This window comes from Eretmochelys imbricata, chromosome 9 (genome assembly GCF_965152235.1).
Source record: "Eretmochelys imbricata isolate rEreImb1 chromosome 9, rEreImb1.hap1, whole genome shotgun sequence".
Taxonomy (NCBI): domain Eukaryota; kingdom Metazoa; phylum Chordata; order Testudines; family Cheloniidae; genus Eretmochelys; species Eretmochelys imbricata.
This window is the reverse complement of record NC_135580.1, coordinates 78,713,243-78,735,555: the sequence shown is the minus strand read 5'-3', so window position 1 is coordinate 78,735,555 and position 22,313 is coordinate 78,713,243. Positions and strand designations below refer to the sequence as shown.

Genomic DNA, 22,313 nt, shown 5'->3' with positions numbered 1-22,313 from the left:
GGAGCATGGGTATTTTCCTGCAGCTGAGTTACAACATTCACATTTTTAAAAAGCATTCCCCCTGCAATGGAAGGAGGTGAAATGTCTTTTATTCTGCGATTCTGGATGGGATGTGCAGTCGGGCAGGCAAGGGTTCGTGTTCGCACGGTCTTTGCAGCGTGATCTGTGTTTAACTGGGAATGACCTGATGGCTTTCCTCCCAATGCTTGTGCTCAGCTAAGCACGGTGCCCTTAGGTTGCCAGTAAATGTTTTCTCCTTTTAAAATAGGACATAAAATACGGATTTACTCTCCTCCCTAAGATCTGGAAATACCTCCAGTGCAAGAAGGGGGAGCAGAAGTCACACCGCATGGTCCTTACGAGTTATCAGAAAATAGGGTGACCAGATAGTGAGTGTAAAAAATCGGGACAGGGAGTGTGGGGGTAATAGTTGCCTATATAAGAAAAAGCCCCCAAAATTGGGACTGTCCCTATAAAATCGGGACATCTGGTCACCTTATCAGAAAAAAGTGATCCCTTCTATCAGGCTTCTCTGAGCTCTTTATATTTTGCATATGGTGCACTTCGCTGTGTGCTGCTGTTCCAAGTCTCCTGTGTTATACAGTTTATAGCTGCGTGATGTGGGTTGGAGGAGACAAACACACACTTATGTGCACATTTTCCAAAGTAACTTTCGCTGAATTAAAATGACAACTACTTTCCAAAGTAACTTAACCTTAATTCAAATGACAGCTGGACTGGAGTGCCAAAATTTGGATCCGGATTTACATTTTGGATTTTGACTCTCAGAATTCAGGTGGATCATCCAGATCCAGGGTTTTGGTTCGGCCCAATACAGAGTTAAGGGCAGCTGAAAAATCTGGATCCTGATCTAGAATGATATTCCAAAGCCCAGAGGCATTTGAACCCAAGATTTTAGCTCAGTCCTATCTCTAAGTGAAATGTTTATTTTGTGCTTTCTTTCCATTGCTCTATAATAAATATATTGAGTGCTCCTGACAGGGGTTGTTGATGTCATTGGGGGTGCTTCCTTCCAAGATGCTCTTGCCTGAACCAGCCATTTGTCCATCTATAGGACAGCAGAGCTGCTGTTAAGGGGAAAGTGGGCGAGGAAGAATCTATGTGAATTTACAATAGGATTTTCTCTCTTGTAAAATACGTTGGTCCTGATCATAAACTTTAATCTTGCCCAGCAGTCTGATGACTGCTGACATCAGACAACAGCTTCCCTCAGCTGCATGGGATTGTGGCTGACAACCTCGGGTTCTGAAAGTTCTAGAAATTTCCTAGAAAACAAAGTGTCAGCTGTTCTATTGGCTCCCCCAGAGGATTTTCAAGCCACGTATAAGCAAATACCCATAGCACTGTCAGTAATTCAGAGCTGGGCCCCTTACTAATGTAACCCTTCTGCCCGTCAGAGTTGGCAGCAACAAGGGCCGGGTTCAATATCTAGGGGATCCATTCCAATAACACAATGCAAACCGGCTCGAGCCCCCACCCAGTGACCTGGGACAAATATATACCACCCCCGCTGGGCGCCTCCAAGAGGCAATACTTCCCCTCTCGCAAGCACATAGTCTGAGTGTAGCAAAAGCCTTTTAATAACAGAGAGAAACAATGTGGCATTATGTTGGGGAAACACCACCAACAGGATTCATAACACAACCCATGAGCATAAAAAACCCACCCCAGGCAAATTGGGGCATGCCCCTTTCCCTTTGGTTCTTGAGTCCAGCAACCCCAAATCACCCAAAGTCCCAAAAGTCCAATGCCCCAAAAGTCTCTGTCCCTGGTCAGGGCAGCCCCAGAGTTCGGAAGTTTATCTGCGGAGCTTTACCTCCCAACCGGGGTGGAAATGGGACGGGGGTAAGAGGCACCTTACATGATCTGAAGCTGACCGCCCCATAGCGGCACTCCGCTCCGCCAGCCGCCCCACGAACTCCTTCGCTCAGCTGCGCTCCGCTCCGCCAGCCGCCCCACGAACCCCTTCGCTCAGCTGCACTCCGCTCCGCCAGCCGCCCCACGAACTCCTTCGCTCAGCTGCGCTCCACAAAGAACCTGGTCGCTGTCCTGATTTCTGTTTCACAAACACTCTCTGGCTGGTTGCTGGCAGTGGTCTGAGATATTGCCCTGTGGCCTCATTTTCATGTTTGCTGAGTGCTCTGAATTCCCATTAAAGTCAATGGGGGCTGTGAAAATCAGACCACAGGGCAATAGCCTAGAGCAGGGGTGCAGAGGTCAGAGTTCATATCCCTCATATGTCATGAATGAGGAAGCCTGATTATATCCCCCTTGCTCATATTAAGTAGCCCCTAATTCCATGACTAGTCCCATTGATTCCAGTGGGGTTGCTAACATAGTCTCTGGTCCTAGACTTCTTTTGTGGTGGAAGCCTGCAGAGGGCCTGTCAAGTGATCAGCCCCCAAACTTTTATGAGCCCTAACTTATTTTTTAAAGATTCTTCCTCTCTCCTGGCAAATTGTCACTCAGTTCAGGGAGTTTAGAAACCAAATATTTCAGCAGGAGATTAAAAGCATTTCTTGTGGTCAAATCCCTATGTTGCAACTCCATAGTCCGTTCCATACCCTCTCTGTGCTGATGCTAAGGGACAATAAGTCCTGTTAGAGGATGGGAGAAGGAGACTACATTTCTGCAGCACAGAAATGGGAACAAAGGGTGGGGGTCCAATGCCCCTCTCATAAGGTGCATTATTCTAATGCTAAAGGAGAATAGATCCTAGAATAGAATCCGTAAATGCTCCATTTGGGTTGTGCTCTCAGGGTCCTGATGTCGTCTCCTTCTAACCACTCCCCTCCCATGCATAGGTGCTAGCCCAGGCTTGTTGAATGAATGCTGCCAACGGGGGATTTGTGGGTTTTACACATCCCATTTCATGTAAATATATTTACTTTGGCTGGAGTGCATTTAAAAATGGGTTCAGGCCACGAAGGTTGGATCCAGATGTAGTTCAGAAGCTCGGGAGTGTTTGGACTGGCCCAGACCCTAGTGCACGTTGCCATACTTTGGAGATAATGAAGTTGAGATTCTCAAAGTAGTTCATTTGCTTTGTTTCAGAAGTCGAGGCCAAGAAAGCTTGTGACTGGCTGCGTGCAGCAGGATTTCCTCAGTATGCACAACTTTATGAAGGTAAGTGTCACCTCTCCTGCATTCTCTGGTTTGGGGGAGCGCTGGGGGGAGAAGTAGAACTCTCATTTCTCTAAGAGCATGCCTTTGAAAACAGGACTGCACCATGTGTAGAAGGGATGCCAGTCCCACCAGTCTGGGGTTCTAGTCCTGAGCTGTTACACGTGCTCCCTTAGCCAGGAGGAGCTGAGAGAACCCGTGAGACAGCACTTAACTCCCAAGAGGAAAGATGACCCCCAGCGCTCTTGGGCCAGTGCTCGATGCAGTGTTGATGAGCTCCAGGTATCGTCAGCCTTGGATGGATGGGAAAATGAGAACAAATCCAGAGGATCATCCTGTTCCTCATCAGGATGGGTTCTGCAGAGTGAGACTGGGTGTAGTTGGTTGCTCAAGTCTGGAGATGTGTCTGAACAGCAGCCTTCTTCCTATGTGATCAGGGATGGCTGCTACCCGAGAGTGGCTGCTATACTTTTGTTGTCACTGTGGTAGTGACTGTCTGTCTGATTTTGTGCTCTGATCCATGACAACATTGTCCCTGGCAGCTGTGCTTAGGGTCTTGGCTAGCTGGAACCTGGGTTGGGGAGTAGACCTGATGGTATGGTATGCTCAGACCATGGGGCTATTCATTCCAGGCCTTCCCTATTCTTTCCAGTTTTGATGACCCAGAAATACCTGACGTGTGTGTGTGTGTGTGTGTCTTAACTAGATGTAGATGGCAGGGGAAGTTCTCAGATCACTGGAGCCAGACTGAAATACTGGGGAAGAGGAAGAGATGGAGGGGGCAGTTTGCTAATTGTATGCTTATATGTTACAACTTGAAGCCTTCCGACTTGATAGAGGCCTGGAGAACGAGTCTTGTTATCGGCCTTTCTGCATTCCTAAACCTCTGCCCTTCAGGCAGCACCACTAGAAAGTTCCCAGGATGCCTGACCAGGCCAGGGGGAAGACAGATTTGCATAGATGACAGTGTTGGCAGGTATTTTAATAAGCTCTTGCTGGAGTTGGTGATGCATGTGCAGCTGAGCTGGCCATGGCACAGGAGTGGGAATGAAGATTTCTTTGCTGGCAAATGCCATTCCCCAACTCAGTATGCAGGAGCCAGGTTTGTGCGCTCCCCGAGTATAGCACCTCTGTGCTGGGAGCTGCATTTCTCTATTGGGAGGTCCCAGAAGGAAGGATATTTTAGGAGAGGCGGCTGGATGAATCCAGCTGACTTGCTCATGCGTTGTGTTTTTCTCAGGGCTTGTCTACGTGTACAGTGTGGCTGTGATGATGTAGTGAAGACGCTACCTATGCCAAAAGGAGAGCTGCTCCTGTCAGCGTAGTTAATCCACCTCCCTGAGAGGCAGTAGCTACGTAGATGGGAGAAGCTCTCCTGTCGACATAGCACTGTCTACACCGAGTTTTCCACATCCCTGAGTGATGTAGCTATACTGACGTAAGTTTGTAGTGTAGACCAGCGTTCACAAACCCCATCTGCAAATTAACCCTTGCAGAGTGTGTTGCTGGACCCAACTTTGTTTACTAACACATGGTGAAGGCCAGTGGTCCCCATGGAGGTTGAAAAATCACAGCTTTGGCTCAGCTTAGCCTGAGGAAGGAGGAGGCTAGAACAATAGCTGGAAGCCTGGCCTCCAGGCAATGTGCAAAGCCAGCTATTGTTCAGCTGGGACACTTCCACTTGCCCCCTCCCAGCAACATAAGCACACAAAGCAAGATAGTCCCTCCTTGCTGATAGCTTTACAGCCTGCCTCTTTGTTTCTAGTTTCTATTTTAGGGGTGACCTCTGTGTGCATCCAAGTGTAAAGACTGACCAGATTTCTGGAATCTAGGCCCAGATCTGATTGCCTGTGGGCTGGTTACAGCTCACTCTCAGCGAGACAAGAATTGGGTTCTAGACACTGGAGTCTGTCAAGAAACAGTCTAAACTCAGTACTGGTCTAACAAAGCCTTCTACATCCTTCTGCAGCTTCTCTTTCTACTTCTTCCTGTTCTCTGTGGGCTCAGCATTCCCTTCATCCCTGTGTTGCAACCTGCACTGGATGGCTTCAGTTACAATCAGGCTTCTGCCCTCATGAATAGAATAAAAAGTATATATGTATGTCCCCAGCAGAGCTTCCTAGAAGAGGGAAAGAAGCAGAAAGTTCCATGTGGTTTTCTAAGGACCTTGCTATGCAGATCTAATCTACCTGGAAGGCTTGTAGATACTACAGTGATGATGTGCATTATGGAAAACCCTATGATAGCTGTTTGCTAGTGATAGCTGTGTTTAAAGACATGACTCTTCTAAACATATGCTAGCTTCCCTCCTCCCCCCAGCCCCTGCCCAGATGCCAGCCAACGTGTCTGTCCTCCGAAACTTGACTCATGACTTTTGAGTCAGGTCTGGGGGAGGCTGAGTGAGGTCCCGGAGCAGCCATGCTGCTGTGCACATTCCATACCACTTGCTTGACACAGGCCTGGTGGGTTAGCAGAGGGAGAGTGTCTGTCTGAGAGAGTTTGCAGCACAGCTAATGAAGTCTCCCTACCCTGGCCCTTCTCACTGCTCTCCTCTTTTCCTTCCTGTGGGTGCAGGTGTGGATTTTTCCTGTGAGCCAAAGCTGTGGGCTCTTTGAATGCCAATGAAAGACATTCAAACCAGCCATTCTCAGCTGGGGGCCCGTCCATGCTCGCTGGCTGAGGAGGAAGCCCTGATACATCACATCACTGCTGTGGCTACCGGATGTATAACAACTGGCTTTTCTCCAGAAAACAGGGGCCTTATTGTTTGGGTTGGGTCTAGATTTGGAGCATTGGAAACACTGTGAGCAGTGCATTTTCAGAGAGTGCAACTCTGCTGTCTGAGCCACTCATGCTTGGCTCCAAAAGTGGGTTGTTTGGTAGTGGCCTGAGAGGCTTAACAGATGATTTTGGGGATGCTGCCACATTCCAAAAAAACGGCATGGGTCCAGATCCATGTGTCTCCCCCACTCGTGACAGTGGTGCTCCAGAGGCAGGTGCCTTTAGTAAGATTATTCTTATTCTGCATACTCGAGAGAGAGTGTGATCTAACAAGTTAGAGGGAGTCAGGTGTTCGGACTTCTGTCCCCAGCTCCACCAGACATACTGTGGGACCCTGGGCAAGTCACTTAGCAGGGATCATCATACCCCCACTAGTCAAGCAGGGAGAGATCCTCGCGTGGAAGAGGAGAAAGAAGCGCATAGTGTTGTGGTTATCATCACTATCTGAAACAAATTCAGGAGCATCAGTGATTCCTGCCCTGAGGTGGAATAACTTGCTGTCTTGCAGCCTCCTCTCTTGGGTAGCCACTGGGGATGGGGTCAGTTACCTGTGCTCTGACACATACATGTACCTGTTAATTTAAAGCTCCCAATGAAACCCTAAGTATTCAGGAACGTGTGGCCGAACAAATTAAGCACGAAGGGGCTGTTTGAAGAGGGAAATAATACAGTAACCTATTCCCCTCCCCCTTTCCTGGTGACCTCTTCTCCCCCTGCTTTCATCCTTCAGGTACTTTCAGAAAGCTGGCCAAGTGCCAAAGGGGAAGTCAGACCCTGTGCAGGGAGAGGTTTACCCTCTGCAGTGCTCGCACTCTACCCTCCCGTGGGTGTGACTCAGCCTGTGTTCCAGATGTGGCAAGGTGGGGGAGAGATGTGCTTACCTGTGGGGGCGTGGATGCGTGAGGGCTGTGTGGGGGCATTGAGTGCAGATGGGTGTTTATTTGTGAATTGGCTGATCTGTCAATACAGCTGGATGGGATAGTTTAAAAAAATGGAAAGTGTTTCCCCAGGAGGCGCGCTCGGCTCCAAGCAGCACATGCCAGGGTCATTTAACCATGGAGTATTTACCCTGCAGGGAGGAAACTGTGTCTGAGAATAAGCAGGTGAGATAGGCAGCTGCTGAGTAACGGGGTTTACATTTCTTAGTGCTCTTTTTACATCGTGCTTTGGTTTATATCCCTGGTGCTACCCTCTCGTTTTCTGTGGGCTTTGTTTCTCCCCCTCCGCCCATCTCCACAGTCTAACTCATCCTTTTCATCTCTGCATTTCTCCTGTGCCCATCACCATGACAGCTAGGCACCACTGAGTCTCCCCTCTTCCACCTCCGGGTCTCTCCCCCTTCTCCTTTTCCGGCTGCCCTACAGAAGCTGCCAAACGTGAAGCCACAAGTTGTCCCTTCAGTGGGGAATGTCTGGCCAGCCTCCTTCCTGCGCTGTTAGAGTCTGACACTTGAGCCCTGCCCCTTGGGAGCTCCCTTTGGCAGTTCGGGGCTGTCTGCAAAGCGGTGATATAATGCTCGCTACCTTCTGGGAAGGACAATGTTGCTTCTCCCTCCCGTTCTACCATCCCAGGAAGTGTCCGGATGTTGTCCCATGGCGAAGCTGCTCCATGCGGAACGCAGATGCACTGCCCAAGCATTAATCTTATCTTTCACCTGTTGCTCACAGTCTTCATGGCTGGGGTTCAGAAGCCTCCCACCCTCCCCCCTTCTGTGGCTCTCCCATTTTCCTCCCTGCTCTTCCCGTCTCCAGGTCACACCTCCTCTCCCTCCCCTCCCCCATATGCCCACTTTGTCTCCTGGTAGAGCTGCTGACTCAACTTGTGACTGTAATTCTCCTCTTCCTCTTCTCCCCCTCAGACTCGCTGTTCCCTATTGACATCACGTCCGTGAAGAAAGACCACAGCTTTCTGGACCAGGATTCCCTCAAATCCCTGTGCAGGTAAAGCTTCCCACAAATCAAACTAACCTCTGCAAAGAATGGAGGAACCGTGCCTTGGGCTGTCTCTGTCTCTGCTGCCTTGTGCTGCGTTGTGCCAGCCCCAGGGCTAATCCTCAGAGAGCCTTCTGAGACTCTCCAGGAAAGGGGTAACATGGATGGGAGACAGCACAGGCTAGTGGGGCTCAGGGGACATAGGTTCTAACCCTGTCTCCGACACTGATTTGCTGAAAGAGACTGAGTGACTACAGCCTCACTTTCTCCATTTGTACGACAGGGTGTTGGGATGCTTTACTCATTCAGGCGTAACATGCTTTGAGCTCCCTAGATAGAAGGTGCAAGACCCAAGTATTGTATTATTTATACACACACCGAGCTCTTGAACAGTAGACACATCTTCCAAAAAATGCCCTTTCTAGATTTACCTGGTGTGTTTGCCTGTGTTTTGACTTTTTGCTTGTGCAGTCCCAGTCTCTTGTGGCTGTATTTCGAAGTGAAACAGGTGCTACGTGCAGAAAGTCTGGCCATCGATTATCCATCCCAAAAGGATGTGGTTGGGGTGAGCATCTCCGAGTTGGGCCATGTCTCTCAGTCTTAGCTGGACTTTATGGGACTTCAGAATTGGCCAGGGAGTACGAGGAGCACTCACTCGTAAAGACTTGTAGCCCCCTCCCTTTCCCATTCTGCCCAGATGTGCAGAGAGGAGCAGAAATTACACCAAGTCAGTTGAGGTGAAAGATAAGAGTGGGCACAGAAGTTAACCAAAGATCTCAGACTTTTCTAGAAGATTCCACTTGGGTTGGGATGTGAAAATGGGCAAACATTCAAGGAGGGACTTGTTCTGTGTCTGAACCATCTGCCCATTCTCCACTCTTTTACCATTAGCTTCTACATAGTTCTCCCTGTGCATATGGGATCCAGAAAGAAGTGAAGCACTTTCCCACTGTTCCGATCTATGTTATAGTGATGGTGCTTCATCACTTCTCTAACAATTGAAGAGTATTTGAAAATCCTCTCTCCAGGCTTCAGTGCGGGAGTTTTGTTTCTTGTTGTTCTGCTGAGACTGGATTCACAACGGGGCTCCTTATGCCAGAAACGCCATCTGTGAGCAGAATTTCACTTGGGTAACTTGTGTATGTCATGTGTAAATATAAGAAAATGCTCCGTGAGTGATTTACTGAGCTTTTGAAAAATAAAAGATGCTATATGCATATCAGACGCTGTCAACTATCCCTTACAGTGGTTTGGGAGGAATTGGATACTCTGCAGTGGATCCTGTAGTTGTGTGTTTGTTCTGTGGTAGTGGATTCTCTTCAGCTGATTCTTTGTTTAGCCTGTAATCTGTTCTACCTTGCATTTTACTGTGGGCTGAGAGCTCTGTGTGGCTTGAAGCTTGTCTCTCTCACCAACAGAAATTGGTCCAATAAAAGATTGGACCCACCTTATCTCTCTTGGGTTCTTTACTTGTAGATTAATTTTCTTTCGCGGAATAAACAGTTGTCTGGTTGCGCCAAGTAAGGATTTCCTTTTGAAGAAGTGATTGTCTGGAAGTGTCGGTACAGTTCATATGATTAACATAGTCATCCCAAATGCGTGGGAGGAGAAACTACGGAGTCCTTGCACCAAAACACATTCTCTCTTTATACCAGCAGGGTTGAAAATAGCACCACTAGATTCTGTACATATATTTTTGGGGAGAGGAGGTGGCCTGGTCCCTATGGTGGACACTATTAATACCACTGTCATGACCAAGGGGGGATACTTAATGGAGAGGGGCTGTCAGATCCTCTGTGGTTTGTGACTATAAATACCTAGTCCAGTCCAGGACTGTGAATGATCCAGGATTTTTAGCTCCCATGTTTTGGGTTCCCATACTCCTCTCCATAGCTACATCCCTGCAGTGAGCCTATAGCTGAGAGGTCGGGTGGATATTAACTATGATCAGTGCCCTTCTCGCTCACAGGAGCAATGGAAACATCTCTGCTAGGCTTTTACCATAATGAGGCTGCTGTAATGTTGTGATTCCTGTGGGTGGATCAGAGCTGCTTCTCTTTGCTGGGGCAGTGCAGTGGAGGTTGTATGAAGGTTTTGAAGTTCCTGGGTGATAGTCCATCCCTGTCAAGGCTTTTATGTTTCTTTGTTTCCACTTGTGGCTTAGCATTCAGGAGGCTCGAGGAGTTTCTGGAGTTGTTTCGCTCCGGTAACCTGGAACAGGTCATTTCTGCCTGCTCAGGTGATCACTTTACATAGAGGAGCCTGCATCCTTGCCAACCCCTTTGGGAAGAGAGCACACGGTGGGTGGCATGGGTAGACCTGTGGCTTTTGGACAGGCATGCCTGGAGCCAGCTTTCCAAAGCCATCCAGCAATCTCTGGGGCATGCAAGGTGGCCACATGCAGCATTTAGCTGATTAGCAGGTCAGAAAAGGAAATTAAATGGCTCTTCCAAGAAAATGAAATCCCATACACACGTGTTCACCCCTCCTGCTCTCCCTCTCTTTCATCTTCCTTCTGCCAAAAGTTCATGAATTTAATCCCTTTGCTTTTGAACTTTCTTCTCCAGCCAGCAACAGACAAAGTGAGAGGCTGTTTGACTTATTTCCAGATGGGTGGCAGGCCAGGCGTGCGTCTGGCATTGCAGCTGCCTGTATTGGATCAAACCACTTCTTGTGCTTCCAAGTGCCCACTTGATCCCTTTGCCCCTGCCCCGGAAGGAGGCAGTTCTAGAAAATCTTCCTCCTCACCCCTGGAATCATTATGTTCTTATGAACACAGGCTCTGTCTCAGTCCCTCAGCAGCCTGCATCTCAGATTTTCTGCCCAGTTTATGAAAACGTCTGCGAATATTCACTCCAGTCTTAACCAGCTCTTCGAACTGTCAGCTGAATACTAGTTTGAGCCCTACGGGAAACCACAAACTTTTGACTGGCTTTATCTTCCCTGCAGAAATGGTGGGTTTTTTTTACAGCAGGATAACTAATGACTGTTCACTGTGATTAGAAGAGATCAGTGCTATACCACCCGCCCGTGATTGACCTCTCCTTGCCATCTGGTGTTAAAAACAACTGAGCCTTATTTCCACCAGGATTTTACAATGAGATCGCTAATAGCTCATGTGTGTGAGTTACCTTGCTGTTAAAACATACCTTTCTTGGCCCTGAAGACATAGCCCTTGTGTCCTGGAACCTTTGTGTAGTGTGTATATTAACGTTGACAAAGGTGCTAATTAACTTGTGTTAATTGGCAATCTATTAAGTCAAGTTAAAGCAGGACCACAAACTCTAGTCCACACACCCCTGGAGGTGCAATGTCCAGTGGTCTCAGCTCAGCAGTGGGAGCCAGGGACTCCTGAGTTCTAATCCCAGCTCTGATTCCCTCTGTGAATTTGGCAGAGTCACTTCATGTTTCTTCGCTGAATAGCCTGCGTTTCTTTCCGTGTCAGATGTTTGAAGGTGCCCCTCTATTGTGCCTGCAGAACTTGCATGTGTAACCCCCTTCGATTATGTTACATATGCCCCCCCATTTCCATGTGCAAAACCTGCACTCATGCATGTAAATTGGCTGGTTCATAACTTTTGTGGGACCAGTTCAGGAAGCCCCTTTGAAACTATAGCCCTTTAATGCCTGTCAGTACTGGGTGGCTAACCACCACCCCCAGCGAACTCTGGGAATCTCCTCCGCATTGTGCTTTATAGACGACACCTGCCTTCTTCTCAGGGTCCTTGAAAATGCAGAGGGAATGGATGTCCTCAATAGAGGCTGGCAGAGATTTAATTAAATTAATGCCGAGGATTTGCCATCCCACCTGGTGGCTTTTCTCTCTACCTCCCTGCTTGTACACTGCCCGTTATATTATTAGCTTCCTTGGGGAAACTGTTATTAAATTGCCCGGAATCTAAACAATGGGAAAAGGGAGTGAGGCTTAATCCGCTGTCAGCTAAGTGTCAAAGCCGTTTAGTCGACTGCTCTGAACAAGTTAATAACAGGCGAGCAGGTCATGTGTCTCATGCTCAGAGCAGAGACTGAGTCCAAACCAGCCAGCTTCTTCCCTCCCCCGCCTCAGAGCATTTCATTAAACGCCTTGTGAGGGGATGCAGTTCATTCCTGTTTCCTTTCACCTCCTGCTGCCACTTCCTTCCCCTGGCTTTTTAAAAGAAAGATTATTTTTTGGAGAGTTCTTTGCTGGTGAAAGGCTGGTGCTGCAGCCCTGGAGGCTGGAGTCCTCTGTTTATCATCTGAGCAGGTACGCCAGGGGCGGTGGTGAGTCAGCTCCCGCCACTGCTGTGAAGGAACCAGCTCCAGCAGAGAGACCCAGCCTCCATGGCCTCACTGCTAAGACATCTACAAGAGGCCAGCCGTGACAAGCTCTTCTGTTTACTCTCTCATTCTCGTTCACACTAGCAACTTGTTTCCATGCATGGAGAGAAGCTGTCTGGATTTCTATCTCGCTTTTCAATGAGCTACCCTTTGTTGTATTTAAGTCTGTTTCCTGCAGTCTTGAGCGTGAGCTGACAAACCGCAGTGTATACTCCAGTCTCTCACTCCGATTAGCTCCCACGCACACAGACATAAATCACTTCTGGACCTGGAGATTAACGGTTCTTGCAGACCAACCGCCAAATTTAGCCTTCCCACTCCAGTGTGAGCAGATAGGCTCCTAGCCACTAAATGATGGTGGCAGATTTGTAGCTCTTCTAAAGTTTATAGGCATGTGCCCAGCAACCTTGGAAATAATGGAAACTACCTGGGTGCCCTAGAGGGAATCTCATCATGAGGTCACCACAGGGGAGGAGCAAACAGATTGAGCAGTAACTGGAATGAATCGTTCTGTACCCGCTCCGAATGCAGTGCTGAACGGATGGTGAAGTCACATTGCTGGACAGAGCCCAGTGTGATGTGGCCAAGAGCAGTTCAGCTTCCTCTCTGCAATTCTGCCAAAACACCACCATGCTGACATTCTGCAGGCCCTCCTTTGTAGTCCAAGGCTGGAGTGGGGAAACTCTGCCAATTCACTTGAGTCCTGGCCTGCAGCATCACACTATTGTTTAATCTTGTGTTCTGGAGTCCTCTCAATTCACCTCATTCCTGACCTGTAGCTTCCAAGCTGGGCCCTGCCCACCTCTGCTGATGCTGCAGATTTGGATGAAGGTGCATTTGCTCCTATTCCAGTTATTCCCTTGCATTTCAATTCCAACCTTCCCTGTCCTTCACTTCTGCACAGCTATGCCAACGCACTTCCCTGTTAGTCTGCAGCACACTGTGCCATACCTGACCCGCTCCCAAAAGCACAACCAGTGCACCCTAATCCTGCTCGGCAGTACCCCCTATTACTCCAGTCCTGGATTCCTCTGGAGCGGAAGAGAAAAGATTGCCTACCAGCTAAACACATGTTCAGGTGTGGACTGAAGATCTGATGCCTCTGGAGATGAAAATGGCCTGGGCACTAAACCCAGTGAGCCACTGACTCACCCCCCCCGACCCCAATTACCTAGAGGTAGTTTTAGGGTTCCTATTTCTAAATCCTCTCCTTGTCATCTGAAAATCAGTGTGAGATCAGGGCTTAGTGGTGCTGTTGAAGAGGGGCTCTTCTGACTGTTAAAGGATGGATTTGTTTTATCTTGTGGGGAAAGGGCTGTTTTTGTATTTAAGATGTGTAACTCCTTCAGGGCCAGAGTAAAGTATTGGGTATTTCCTTTAAATGCATTCCCCCCATCCCCAACGTGACCGGAGGTGCCTGGACCAGCCTGACATTCTATGGAGGCCAGTCACATTGCAGCAGCAGTGAACAGGGTTAACTTGTAGCCATGGGAAGGGTAAGAAACAAACTTCAAAAGGTAGGAAGTGGCTTCTGGTCCCAAGTCAAATATGGGACATACAAAGTAATTGGAATCCACGCGAGAGTCAATCGCAGGAAGGGGTGCAATGTACAGTGGGTGGCAGTGGTGGACGTGTGCAGCAGTGGGTGCTGAATCTGATGCTGGCCATAGGGATAGTAAGCTGAAGTGTAACCAGAGGAGTTGCAGGTACTTGCAATTTGGCCAGAGCATCCAGGGACTTGTATTGAAAAACAGTGGGGCATCTCTCTGACTTGGATACTTGTGAAATGGCTCTGGCCCGAGCCATTAAAGCACTCAGGCCACAGGCATGTTGGAGCGGTCTGAACTCTTCAGGGGAGATGCCGAGGCACATGTGGTTCTGCTTTCACCCTTGGGAAAAGGGAAACACGAGGAGTCCAGAGAAGCTTCTTCCCATTCTCCTTCCTGTGCCAGCTGGGCAGCGCTTGATTTGTAATGAAAGAGGTGCCCGGGCTCAAGCAATTAGGTGCTGGGGCTCAAGCAATTTTTTAACATTCATACCTGATGCAGCAAGGCCAGAGGGGCTGGGGCGGTGAACTGCCAAGCGCAAAGGTGCTGGGGCTGTGAACTGCCAAGCCTAGGGGTGCTGGGGCTAAGTCTTGGCACAAATTAAGCACTGCAGCTGGGAAATGTGCACTCGGCGGGAAATGATCTTGGGCCTGTCCCAAGCTCCACACATCCGCTTGCTCCCCAGCTGTTTGGTGACAGGTGACAATGCCGCAACACGAGCCCTTGAGAAAAAAACAAACTGCCGCAGCGAAAGCCAAACCAGACAAAAGTGTCTCTTGTTTGTTTGCAGGAGGCTGATGACACTGAACACATGTGCCTCTATGAAGCTGGAAGTCCACTTTCAGCGTAAACAGGTAAGTGGTGAGGTTTCAAGGGTATAAACAAAGCCATGGTGCATTGCGGGGAAAACACATGCACACGGATGGGGCAATGAGCCTGTGTTTAAAAACGAACAATTCCAACACTGCTCATTCATGTAGAAAAGCATCGTTCCTGGATCAGATGCCTTCCCCTGCTCTGTCCTGGGTCATGGGTCTTTCTGCTTAGTGCTGAGTAAAGAAGGAGCACAGCTATCTAGAATCCCTGCTTGCATGCTGCAGGGTTAAGGTGGAAGGCTTGTGTCAGTGTGTGCTCCATGGTTTGTCATACTGTGCTGAGCCTCCTCATTTCAGCTGCTAAATTACACCGAAATTTCTTTCTGAATGGTACATTTCTACATAAGCAATTGCTGTCTTTTCCATGAGGATGTTCTGTGAAAGGGTGTGGGGTGGGTGGGTGAGGTGAAGTCCAGGGAATGGTTTCCTTCCCTGCAGGTGGAAGGGGGTGTGTGTGAGTCGACAAGACAATCTCTCCAGAAAGTTCAGGTGCACTCTTGGAGGGTGTTTGAGAACCCTGCTCTAGCAGATTGCCAGGGACAAGTGGCTTAGGCTGGCTTTTTAAACTGTGCTATCTGGGGTCCTGCCAGCATTGCTTTTGCTTCCCATATATTAATATCTATTTTTGTCATCCTGCTCCTGATGTCAGAGGGAGGATTTCACAGGGGAAGAACCCTGATTTTTTTTCTTTTCCCTCCCCCGCTCCTTTGTGTGTTGGTTTGTTCTGCTGAATGCCTGTATTTGTCCATGGCCAGTTCTGTGTTCCCTTTTGTCATGTTTCAGTGTAACCATTATGAGATCCAAATTGTAACCATTCCGACCATTGGAGAAGCTGCTTCAGCAAGCCCGTTTCATGAGCTCATCCAGATTTGAACTTAGGCCCCTGACTTGAGGTGAGCTCCCATCACCAGGAGACTTACTGCAGATATCTTATATGGTAACCATTAGTAGGGTCTGGTTGCAGCTGCTTCCAGGCCAGCCCTAATGCAGTGCCATGCCATTAAACGTGAACTAGAAGGGGATTTCCTTGAGCAAATGTCTGGCAGAATGGATTAGTGAGGAAACATAACCCCAGAGGGGAGTTTCCCTCAGGGGGGAATAAAATTTACCCATGAGTCTCAGACAATAAAATGCTTCTCTTAAAACATTGTTTATTGTGGTTTCATATTTTCCATTCCCACCTGCACTCTGTGGCGGCTGCAGGCTCCGCACCTTAGTGCCAAAGGTTCTCACCTGTCCTGCAGAATTGCAGGAAGGGGTCATGGTTTTGGAACATTGTTCCGGTGTCCGGATCTCTGGTTCTGCAGAACACAAACAAGAGAAAGAAAATGAAGGTGGAAAGGGGGCCAGGGCCGAGTGGATAGCTTCAAGCTATTTGCGCTAGTTTCACCGAGTACAGAAACAGTGAGGTAGCTATATTAAAAATAGAAATGCCACAGTTAGAGGAGATTGTCACTAGGACCAATGGCGTTTGGGGATAAATCTAATAGGAATTAGTAAAAATGTTGCGTGACTGACCAGATCAAGAAATCAGTATGTGGGCTGGGAGAAATGTCACAGCTGTCCCCAAAACTGTAATCCCAATACAGGTTTTGGTGGTGGCTATTTGCCCTTGCATTCCCTCTTCAGAAGGCATTGCTACTGTTAACTCCGAACATACCCTACCTCACCACCAAAGCAGCGTGATTGCTGGGGAGCTATTCTTACCACTTAACTGGAACTGTTCACAGTTTTGCTGAATATTTTTGTAAATATTGACTTTTGATAGGAAACAGTTAAAATATATCGGCCCATTTCCCCCCTATTTTTGGACCAGGTCTTACAATAAATTGCTTTAATTTTCCTACTGTAGCGTACATTATGTGCTTGGTCGCTACAGTGTGGGGATACATACACATGGTGTTTTGAGTGCTTTCTGGTGGTGATTCTAATGATATTGCTCCTTACTACAGGAAATGCTTCTTGGACCAGTGGATCTCAAACGTATTTGATCGCTCCTCCCTTCTTTGTGTCTGTAGTAGTTTATGCTCTCTCTCCCTCCTGCTCCTGCCACACAAGTACATATATGGCTGCCCAGCTCTGAAGGCAGAGCAGCCGCCAGCAGCAGGTGGTATGGCACGGCATTGCCATCGTTACTTCTCCACTGCTACTGGCGATGGAGCTGTCTTCAGAACTGGCTGCCCAGCCAGCAGCCATCGCTCTCCAGCCACCCAGCTCTGAAGGCAGAGTGTCTTCTCATGCCCCCCCAGAATACATTCTGCCCCCTTCAGGGGGTGTGCATCCCAGTTTGAGAACCTCTGTGTTGGACAACACTATCTAGAATCCTTAACAGGAAGTTGAATATCCTGGTTTTAGATAGGGAACAATAAAGTCCTCTGGTCCTGTTAGCAGGAAACTTTGTGGCCTCCATATTTCCCTCAATAAATGATAAATAATGGCTCATGTGTGTGTGATGTACTGCAGTTGGTATTAAAGGAATGGAAGCTGCTATTTATATGCACATCTTGCTCCAAATTCCCCTTTGTTTGTGTTTAGGCAGGTGCTGCTGTATTGAAAACCAGCCCTCCATCCCGATAGCTACCTTTAGCCCCATGGTAGTGGTATGTTTCTGATAAAAGGATCAGTAGTGAAATAGTTGACCATGATTAATATTTAAGCTGCCATCATTGGGTTTCAGAGTGAACACCCTATTTAGATGAGTGTGGTGGAAGTTCACAATTTTGCTGTCCTTCTCCCCTCCACCCCAGTCTATAGCAAAGGGCCCTTTAATTCAGCTACAGTAAGTCAGCCGAGCTGCATCATTCTTGCAGGTCTAACAGAGGCTTAAATGTTTGAAGTGAAAGCTTATATTCTGTAGCAACTCCTGGGGACACCAGAAGACAAGCTTCACCTGATCTCTGATTTGTATGTCGGCTTGGCAAGGCCATGAGCCATTCTGTCCCAGCACCTGACCGGTGGCCCCAGAAACCCTTTTCATACCAGCAAGTGTATCTACAAAGCAACAGCTTCCGTCTGTCCCCTCCCCCTTTGGTTCAGTTACAGTGGAGCAGTCTGTTCTTTGTAGGACTCAGTCCATTGTGTGGCAAGGAACCCTCTGTTCTAAGTCTAAAGGCTCTGGGATTGGCTGCATGGCAGGGACAGTGCTTTCTAATGGACAACAGTACGGTGTGGGTCTGCTGAGCTGCTTCTCCAGTGTGCCACCTGTCCTGGCAGGAGAGAGACAGGCAGAGCATCAGGACACTATTACCAATTCTGGAGTCTGTTTGCATGGGATGGTGTTTTCCCCCTGCTTCGTAACCCTGTGAACTGGCTGAATCCACCATATGAAACATTTAGAACTAGCGTGGACAGAGCCCTCAGGAACGTACTGTAGAGAACTACCCTGCGCTAGCCCCCAGAGACTGGACAGAATGAGTCTTAATGGATCTTTTATCTCTCTCCTATGAAAAGCAATTGCATAGAAGGTGGAGTGTGCTTGCTGGGTCTCGTAAAGTGTGTTGTATATAGCACATGTCCACATCAAGAGAAGATATGGTTATGCAACTGTAAATTCCCCTACCCTAGCTGTGGTTGGTGGGTGTGAGTAGACATGCAAAACTCCGGGGGAGGGTGGTCAGACTGGCTGACCCAGCTGATTGTGTCTTACTCTGTGATCCTTATTCTTGGTTTAGAATGAAGACTCAGAGGAAGAAGATCTTTGTGCCATCAGCGACCGATGGGCCTTCCAGAGGGAAAGCAAAAGGTGGTCCAGAATTGGCTCTGTCGACTTTCTCTCCCACAGTCCAGAGGTGCTGAATTCCACCATGCGGCAGACATCCAGCCGTGAGAGCATCCTTACGGACCCCAGTGCCAGTCTGGAAGCCACTTCGCTCCACAGCAATATCAGCACAGGCAGCACTGCTGGCACAGTTGGCATTGTGGCCACCCTGCCTGACGGGTCACCCAGCCAGGACTCTCCAAACATCACCAAATCCAGCCAGAGCTTGAGTGACCACTTCGTGACAGACCAATCCCCAAACCAGAGTGGGAGTTCTAAGGAAAAGTCCAAGACGCGGAGGTCCCTCAGCTTCCTAAAAAGGATAGAGTCTTTCCGAAGGAAGGACAAAGAGAAGTCTGACTCCAAAGCGAAGGATGGCACTAGCGGCAGGACAGTGACCAAATCAGGGTGGGACTCTGTGAATGGCAATGGGGAGCTTACTGCTGCCATGACCACCTCCCCCAAAAGAGCCATGTCCTCCTCTTTCCATGGCAACAAACACTTTCTCTCGGTGGGCTATAGGACTAATGGCATGTCAAACTCAGGTGAGAGGAAGCCGGGCTCTGAACTGAGACGCGGTGCGGTCTATCTGGAGGACTTTGAAACGGCTCTGAAAAATAGCACCAGCTGGGCTGCTGGAGAACTGTGCCACTGGCACGTGTACCGGGGTGACTGCCTGATCCACCTCCCTGGGGACCACAAGCCGGGGACTTTCCCCAAATCTCTCTCCATCGAAAGCTTATGTCCTCTCGATGGCAGCCCTTTGGCCAACTGGAAAGTTGGGAGCAAAGCAGTGGGGCTTTCGGGGTGTGGAGAGGGCGGCAGCAGCAGCATGGACGACCCCTCGCCACGGGGCTTTGCGTGCCGGCAGAGGCGGGGCTCATGCAGCTCCGTGGGCAGCCGGACGAGCGTGTATGACAACGTGCCCGAGTTTGGCAGCAGCGAAGACTTCTTCAGCATGGATGGGGAGGTGAGCTACAAAAATCTCGATGACATCTTGCAGGACGTCTGGGGGCTGCAGCGGAAGGTGGAGCTCTGGTCTAAGGCGCTCAGCCCCAACCTGGATGAGGAGGAGACGGACTCAGGAGGGGAGCCCACCTTCCCCTCCAACCTGAACTTGGAAGAGCAGTCCATATCTGACGTGGGCACCTCTGCCAGCGACTTCGACAGCACAGGAAACTCCTTGAATGAGGTGGAGGAGATCGAGATGAGAGAGCGCAGGGATTCAGGTGTGGGAGCGTCCCTCACCAGACCTTGCAGGTAAGTGGGTTGGAAGCGTCACTGAGCTCAGGTCTAGGCACAACTCCCCTCAGACACCGCTGTCCCTGGCAGCTCAGTGTCCCTTTAACAGCAGGTGTGTGACAGGTGGAGAGTTTAGTCTTGGGGCTGACTTTCTACAGGCGCAACCAGCTGGCCCCTAGTGCGCCACCAGGCTTTTCCTTTGGGAGGGTGCTCACAGGCCTCTGCTGGCTGTCTGCATTCCAGTCTCCCCCAGAGCTGGGAGCCAGCCCTGTCCGATGCCTCAGTGTTGCTCGTATGTAGATCAGTCCTGAGAGGCCACTAGAGAACAGTGGGAGGGGCTCTACTTCTTCTGGGAGACCCTTTGGCCCTAGACCTAAAATCATCTCCTGGATAAACCCTGGCGTTTGCTTATTGCACAGCTCCGCTGGGCCACCAGCACTTGGGAGAGGAGGGGATGTCACGGTGATGTTGGCCTCCGAGGCAGGCTGGCATTGGTGTAGGTGACAGACATTGTGAGTGTGCCATCTGTGTATGCCATTGCTTTTGCCGGGACTGAGCCAGCGTGGAACAAACGAAGACCCTGTTCAGAAGCAGTTGCTCCAGGAGCCGCTGCACTGTGTGAGACTTAGTTTGGGTCTCTAAGGGCAGCGGGTGAACGCCGCTTGAGTCTCTGGTGCCCTCTAGTGGCCTGAAGCAAGCACCAAGAGCATTCAGAAGGACCAGTATGCTCATCTACCCTTCACTACTGCCAGTTTGAAGGCAACATTAATATGGGCATATTTGTTGTGTCACACACAGACCCGGTTCCACCCCCTTGCCCCCTGGATGTGCTTTGCCACATTGACTTAAAATTATCAGTTATGAAATCAGGAAGTTACTGTCTATGGATTTGCTGTTAAACAGGCTCAAGTGGGGTAGTTTGCCTGGTATGAAAATCCCTCTGAAAAGCTCTGGCATCTGCTCAGCTTCCCACTTGCCCTAAGTTAACTGGCGCCTGCACGTTTAGATAGTGGACGGTAACTCCTCTGCTGGTAGGTGATTGATGGGTGGGGATTTAGACCCATTCAAGTCAGCAGGGAAAGTCACTCCCACCCCCTGTGCTTGGAGATTTACCCCAGTGCATTGGTGGATGTCCAGGGCCTTTCAGAACAACATGGACTTGGGAAAGTTCAGCAGGGTCAGAGCTCACCAGCAAGCTCCCTATAGCAAGTCAGTCAGGGTGTTTGATTTCCTTCGTTCTGCTGAAAGTAAGCATTGACTCGGGGTGTTTGTGTCACCCTGATTTCACAGTGATGACACAGGGTCAAATTGTGGTGTTGCTTCCCACTATCTGAACACAACAGCCTCCCACGCAAAGCAAATGTGGGGTTTTGTGAAAGACCTGCAGGCTTGCGTCTCTCTCCCAGACACTGATACCCTGGGTCTGGCTGTGATGTAAAGACCTGGCGGGATGGCTAGATACGAGTCTAGGCCCTTCCATGAGGCCGCCTTCGTGGAGCAGTGGGCACTGTCCGGGGTTCTCTGCTTGGTGTTCCTGTCAGGTTCCCTTCGTTTAGCCCTGTGACCTCACTCCCGTTCCTGTTATCTTTTTAGTTGTCCCCTGCAATCATTTGGAATCCCGGACCTGTGGATCCTCCCCTTAGGCTGGGGGGCGGTCCTTTAGCAGTGCCCACCCACTTCCTAGATCCCAACAGGACTGCTTTTCTGTAGCCCTCTGGCCTGGAGGGAGGTGGGAGGCGGCTGCTCCTGCTGCTGCTGGGCCAGGCCCCTCTGCCCCTGTCCTATGCAAATAAAAATAAAAATAAGAGAGAGCGAGAGAGAGAGACCCAGTACAGACTTGTGGAAATCAGGATCCCTTGTTACTGATGAGCTGGATGGTGGCCCTAGAGCATTGTGATTTTGCTGCGGTAGGGTTGGGTAGATAGCGGGGTTCTTTGTTACTGCCAGTGTTGTGTACTTCACTGGGGGAAGGTGTCGCTCCGGGAAGCAAAAGAAAATGCCACTGCCCTCCACCCAGTGCCGGCATTGTTCCCGAGGACAGCAGGTCTCTAAATCCCCAGGCTCAGCAGACCAGTAACCACAGCATTGGGGCTCTCAAAGGAAATGCCCCCTGCTGTGTTCGTATTGCACAGGAGGGCAGCTTTGGACACTGTCATGGGCCCATCCCTCCCACGGCCTAGGGTAGTTCATATTCCAGTCCCTGCTGGAGGAGGTGGCATAAGGGTGCTACTCCTGCTGTCTCACTGCCTCTGCTGGACCCCTGCTCAGCTCTCAGGAGCACTGGGCAGTGTGGGAAGCAGGCATCCTCCTCCTCTGGGGAAGTGACATGGCTGCCAGTGTGACCTTTTGCTCCCTCACCCTGCTGTCCCCTGCAGGAAGCTACGCTGGCACAGTTTCCAGAACTCCCATCGTCCCAGCTTGAACTCTGCCTCCCTGGAGATCAACCGCCAGTCCTCCGCTCAGCTCAACCTGCTGCAGAAGTGCTCGCTGCTTCGCCTCACTGCCATCATGGAGAAGCACTCTGTGCCCCACAAGCAGGCCTGGGCTTGGTGAGTGTGGGCGAAATGGGGGTGGGGAAGGGAAGCTGCAGGGCATGATTGAGTAGGGCCAAGCATGAGCTCCCTGAAACCAGAGCTTCAGATCCCAGCAGAGTTGACTCAGCCTTTCATCCTCCTGTGGCAGAGAGTGAGGGGTGTGTGTGTGTGTGTGTGTGTGT

General features: G+C 49.7%; 1 protein-coding gene across 3 annotated transcripts in view; it reads left to right on the top strand.

Moving 5' to 3' along the window:
• STARD8 (StAR related lipid transfer domain containing 8) overlaps positions 1-22,313 on the top strand; it is a 139,338-nt gene that overhangs the window by 105,144 nt on the left and 11,881 nt on the right. For all 3 annotated transcript variants that reach the window (XM_077826681.1, XM_077826683.1, XM_077826682.1), the window contains exons 2-6: positions 3,076-3,147; positions 7,784-7,865; positions 14,514-14,577; positions 18,270-19,615; positions 21,973-22,146. In XM_077826681.1, coding sequence (XP_077682807.1) covers positions 3,076-3,147; positions 7,784-7,865; positions 14,514-14,577; positions 18,270-19,615; positions 21,973-22,146 — 1,738 coding nt within the window. The remainder of the gene's footprint in view (positions 1-3,075; positions 3,148-7,783; positions 7,866-14,513; positions 14,578-18,269; positions 19,616-21,972; positions 22,147-22,313) is intronic.